The sequence below is a fragment of the Tauraco erythrolophus genome, chromosome 3 (genome assembly GCF_009769465.1).
Source record: "Tauraco erythrolophus isolate bTauEry1 chromosome 3, bTauEry1.pri, whole genome shotgun sequence".
NCBI lineage: Eukaryota > Metazoa > Chordata > Aves > Musophagiformes > Musophagidae > Tauraco > Tauraco erythrolophus.
The window spans coordinates 25,783,105-25,788,791 of NC_141467.1; the positions used below are offsets into that span (position 1 = coordinate 25,783,105).

The 5,687-nt window shown below is 48.9% G+C and overlaps 1 protein-coding gene across 1 annotated transcript in view; it reads left to right on the plus strand.

Moving 5' to 3' along the window:
• The first annotated feature begins 5,134 nt into the window (after positions 1 to 5,134).
• Positions 5,135 to 5,687, plus strand: part of LOC147528972 (calsequestrin-1-like) — a 7,209-nt gene continuing 6,656 nt past the window's right edge. The window contains 1 exon segment of the mRNA XM_086608924.1: positions 5,135 to 5,184. Coding sequence (XP_086465050.1) covers positions 5,135 to 5,184 — 50 coding nt within the window.

The following is a 5,687-nucleotide window of genomic DNA, read 5'->3' on the forward strand; positions in this document are numbered from 1 at the left end:
GCCCGCTGGCCCGGCGCCTGTGCGCTGCCAGCCTGCCTCATCCGTGAGGCCCGATGATGCCAGCAGTGTTACTGCGGACTCGCTTACTACACTGCGGGAAACTGTGGCGGTGGTCAGACATCGGCAACCAGTAACACAGCTGGCCTGCAACCGTCCTTGGACGCTTCCCGAATGTAGTGTGACTGTGCGTCCAAAAAATTCAAAGCGGTTTTGGGAAGCGGTCAAGAGGCGGGCTCTGGAGCTTGGGGACTGGGATTTAATAGAGAAAGTCGGGATGCCTAAAGATGAAAAGGGACCTGAGCGGGTTATTATAGTGCCTCAAAGTGCTGTGCAGGTAGATCAAGGTGGTAGTGAACCCACAGAGGGTATCATCCAAGCCTTTCCTGTGCAGAAAGCTCTTCCTAACTCAGGTCAGTCTGACACACATGAATTTATCCCTTGGAAAGTGGTCCAAGATTTGCAATCCAAACTGGCACAATATGGGCTAGGGTCTCCTGAAGTCATGCAGATTATTAGAGTGCTGAATACTGACCTGCTCTCTCCATCTGATATTAAGCATTTAGGTCAGGTATTATTTCAACCTGTACAATATTCAGTTTTTGAGGCCAATTGGAGAAGGATGGCTGAAAAAGCTGCGGCTGGGAATATGCAGCTGCCTCCAACTGATCCTAGACATGGAGTTCCAGCAGAGTGGGAAATCCTGATCATCGATTTGAAGGATTGCTTTTTCACTATTCCTTTACATCCTGATGACAAGCCAAAATTTGCTTTTACTGTGCCTGCAGTTAACAATGCCGAACCTGCGAAGAGGTATCAATGGAAGGTTCTACCTCAGGGCATGAAGAACAGCCCAACTATCTGCCAATGGTATGTTGCTCAAGCTTTGTCCGGAGTCCGCGAGCAGTTTCCTGAGGCATACTGCTACCATTACATGGATGATATCCTGGTGGCAGCATCCACCCAGGACGAGCTGCTGAGGATATAGCCTCGGCTGCTCACTGCTCTGCATTCTTATGGATTGCAGGTGGCTCATCTGGGGCTTGTTTTTTCCTGCCAAATGACAACACATGAAGGATATGCGCTGAATTAAATGGAGCTCCCCAAAACACAGCACAGTCCGGAACAGAAATCAGCCAGTCGGGTCCTATTCGCTGACTGCACGCACGACGATCTTCATTAACCTCCGAGTCAGTCTGAAGTGTGCAGTTGTTTTGAGCTGGGTTTTTTGTTGTTGTTGTTGTTTTCTTTTTTTTAAATACCTACCAGCAAGCACATTTCTGTTAAAGACAACTAAACCCAAGCACATTAAAGCCAGCAGAGCCAAACTACCTCTCTCCTGAAGCACCTAAACAAGCACACACCACTGTTACCCAACAATAAAGGGGTTAAAGTTTTGTGTAACAGTTTCATGAAGGGTTCCGTCGGCAGTAGGTGATTTACACACACCTAAAGAAACTAACAAGACGTCCATCCTTGAAGCTGTCAGCAGTGAGTGATTCAAACAGAGACTCTTTATCCAGAACTGTCTGCCCTTGGAGGGAACATCCCAGAAACTGCAGAAACTTTGTTATCATGTTTTTCTAAACTGTGAACATGCAGTGACTTGGGGGAAAAGGTAATTCCGGCAGGGGGAGATCGCGACCACCGACTCACGGACCACCTACCCTAATTACACCCCAGACCCAAAAGAAAGGGACGGAGTGCGAAGTAATTTACATGAAAAGCGAAGGAAACGTCACCAATTGTTGAAGAATATGGAAATCTGTTACGAATTACGCGTGATTGTAGTGTATAACTCCTTTTCTGCCCAGAAGCCGGTGCGCACGCCAGGAGGAGAAATCCCCCGCGCACCCAGCGCTGCCATCAAGAACGCCTGCTTTCTAAAACTCTAACGCGAGTCTCGGCAAGTTCCGGTTCCTTTTCAGGTGTCAGTCCCGCGCACCGACGGTCGGAACTTTTTTTGCGGGGGGTGAGGGCGTCGCGATCGGGACCGGAGCTTCGTACCCGCGCGGAGCCGGCGGCTCGGTGCGGCGGGGACGGGCGCGCTCCGCGTTGTGTAACGCGCGCCCCATCCGCGGCCGCTGGCGCGGGGCGCGGGTGCCCGGGGGCGACCCCGCGCTGTCGCCGGGCGCGGGGCGGCGAGCAGCGGTTAAACGGGGCAGCGCGGGCTGCGGCCGCTTCTGTCCGCGCTGCAGCATCAGGCGCTCTGCTTTAGCGCTCTCCTGCCAGCCTGCTCTAGCGACGGGGGGGTATGTGACTTCCTCGCTGACAGGTTTGCCTACGCTTTTGAATAGCCCGTGGACACTTTTGTGCTTAAATATGGTTGCCTTGTTCTCCTTTATGCTTTTTGGTACAGGAAACGGGCAGAGTGGTCTACTGCCGAGATGATGGCTGAAACGCAGAGAGACTGTTGGGACAGAAACGCAGAAGAAAAGCTAGAGAGTGATCTTTAAGCGTGATGCTTCTGTTCTGGAGCCGAGCAAGGGCTTGGAACCCACAAGGTTGGTTATTTATGTATTTCTTTCTTTTTAAGCCGCGTTAGATGACATAGATGACATAATCTTCTCTGAGTTTTGCTTTACAGGTGTTCCAGAGCTGACCCAGCTGCCCTAACCCTTCTGCCGCAGTAGCTCTTCAGCAGCCTGCTGTGCCCTGCTCGTGACTAGGGCTGGATTTCCCAAAGTCCTTGGCACTACAACTGAAATTTTTAGGCAAGGTAAAATTTTTTTTTAAAAAAAGTGTTTTCTTTTTTTTTTTTTCTTTTCATTAAAACGGTAGCACTGCAATATGGGTACTGAGGAGAGCAATGAAAATCTGCTATGGATACTAATGTTTCACTGTTAAGTACCTTCATGAGCACCTGTTCTTTGTGAAAACCCAGACACTCAAACTCCTCCGCAGGAGGATGCAGGTGCTAAACTCTTTTGGCTGCTGGGTTCTCACTAGGAACATCTATGATCCTCGTCTAAGTTTATAAAATTGTTTCTGTTGACACCATCTCATGTCTCTTAGTCAGATAATCACCAGCTAAATAGTGGCTTAATCTTCTGAATCTTTAAAGTAAAAGACTGAAGTTTTGAAGGATATGAAGAAGTCAAATGTTCCCATAGATTGCACTAGTAAAACGAAATTCCAGACTGCTACAGGGTTCCTAGACTAAGTCTTACAGAGTTAAGCTAGACCTTTCTCATTACCTGACTCATAATCATTAGGAAGCATTTGTCTTCAAATTATCATCTCATTACCTCTGAATAAAGAATGGAATCTTTGCCTTTTCTCAAGCCGGTAATTTTATGCCTTCTATAGCTTAAACTCTGCCACGGATTGGGCAACCAGTATACCACGTCGCTAATTCCAGAAGAACAGCACGAATGAGCATCCTGAAGATCCTGAGGGAACTGGCGGCTGAAGTTGCTGGGCCACTAGCCATCCTATTTGAGAGGTCCTGGCAGTCTGGTGAGCTTCCAACCGATTGGAAAAGGGCAAACATAACCCCCATCTTTAAAAAAGGGACCAAGGACAACGTGGGAAACTACAGACCAGTCAGCCTTACCTCTGTACCAGGTAAAATCATGGAACAGATTCTCCTGGTAGCTGTACTAAGGCACATAAAAAATAACCAAGTGGTTGGTGACAGCCAACATGGCTTCACTAGGGGCGAGTCGTGCCTCACTAATTTAGTGGCCTTCTATGACAAAGCTACAGCTCTGGTTGACGTGGGTAAAGCAACGGATGTCATTTTCCTGGACTTGTGCAAGGCGTTTGACACCGTCCCACACGACTATGGCATCCAATCATTATTACCCAGCTGGACTGAGTTGAATACAATGAACTAATTAACTCATTTACTCCAGGTACAGACCCTGCCTACAAAAGGCAGGCCATTTCCTCCTGGCTGTGGCAGATGCAACAGCGTCCTTAGTGCTGCAGCCCAGGCTGGTGAGCAACAACTGGTGACCCCGACGTGATACATCTGCGAGACCCAGAGAAGCCCCGACTCCCTCGCCGGAGCCGAGAGCCAGAGCTGAAAGAGCCGGAGCCTTGAGTGAGTCCTTTGGTGAAGAAGGTAAAGCTGCAAGCCCTGACGTGGTATTCGCGGGAGGGAAGTGTGCTGGAGTTGGAAGGAATGGACTGGGTCTCTGCTCACCTTAAAGCCTTCTTGAAAAAAACCTTTGAAAACAAAAAATTGTAAAACAAAAAATTGTAAAACAAAAAATTGTAAAAGAAAAAATTGTAAAAGAAAAAATTGTAAAAGAAAAAATTGTAAAAGAAAAAATTGTAAAAGAAAAAATTGTAAAAGAAAAAATTGTAAAACAAAAAATTGTAAAACAAAAAGGGGGAATTATGGCATGCAATCATTATTACCCAGCTGGACTGAGTTGAATACAATGACCTAATTAACTCCAGGTACAGACCCTGCCTACAAAAGGCAGGCCATTTCCTCCTGGCTGTGGCAGATGCAACAGTGTCCTTGGTGCCGCAGCCCAAGCTGGTGAGCAACACGCGACATCCTTGTCTCTCAAATGGAGAGACATGAATTTGACAGATGGATCACTTGGTGGATAAAGAACTGGCTGGATGGTCGCGCTCCAAGAGTTGTGGTCAATGGTGCTGTCGTGGTTTAGCTCAGCCGGTGGCTGAGCTGCCGCGCTGCCGCTTGCTCAACTCCTCCCTCCGGCGGGATGGGAGGAGAAAAATCAGAACGAGAGGGGCGAGACCAGTAGGTTGGGATAAGGATGATTTAATAGAACAATATCGGGAAAAGGAAAAGAAAACAGGGTAAACAGCTATGAACGTACAAACGTGAAAACAATACGAACCGACCGCACGTGAAACGCGACGCATCGCCCGCTCCCGATCACCGAAGCCAACCCCTCCCCTGGCTGCTCCCCCAATATATACCCTGAGCATGATGCCACATGGTATAGAATAGCCATTGGCCAGGCTGAGTCAGCTGCTTGAACAGTGTCCCTTTCAACTTCCCTGGGAAAAAAAAAAAAAAAAAAAAAAAAATATTAACCCTTTCCCAGCCCAACCCAGAACAGGTGCAATGTCCACATGGAGACCAGTGTGAAGCAGTGTTGCTCAGAAGTCTGTTCTGTGTCCAGTGCTGTTCAACATCTTTGTCAGCGACATGGATGACGGCATTGAGTTCCCCCTCGGTAAGTTTGCCGACGACACCAAGTTGCGTGGTGCCGTGGACTCGCTTGAGGGGAGAGATGCCATCCAGAGGGACCTTGACAGGCTTGAGAAATGGGCCAGTGCTAACTGCATGAGCTTCAACAAGCCAAGATGCAAGGTCCTTCACCTGGGTCGGGCCAATCCTAGGCACAAATACAAACTGGGCACCGAGTGGGTTGAGAGTAGCCCTGAAGAGAAGGATTTGGGGGTGTTTATAGACGAGAAGCTCCACATGAGCCGGCAGTGCGCTCATGCGGCCCGGAAGGCCAACCGCATCCTGGGATGTATCAAGAGAAGCGTGGTCAGCAGGTCGAGAGCGGTGATTCTTCCCCTTTACTCTGCTCTCGTGAGACCCCACCTCAAATACTGCGTCCAGTTCTGGTGCCTCCACCATAAGAGAGACCTAGATCTGTTGGAGCGTGTTGAGAGGAGGGCCACAAAGATGATCCAGGGAGGGGCTGGAGCACCTCTGCTACAAGGACAGGTTGCGGGAGCTGGGATTGTTC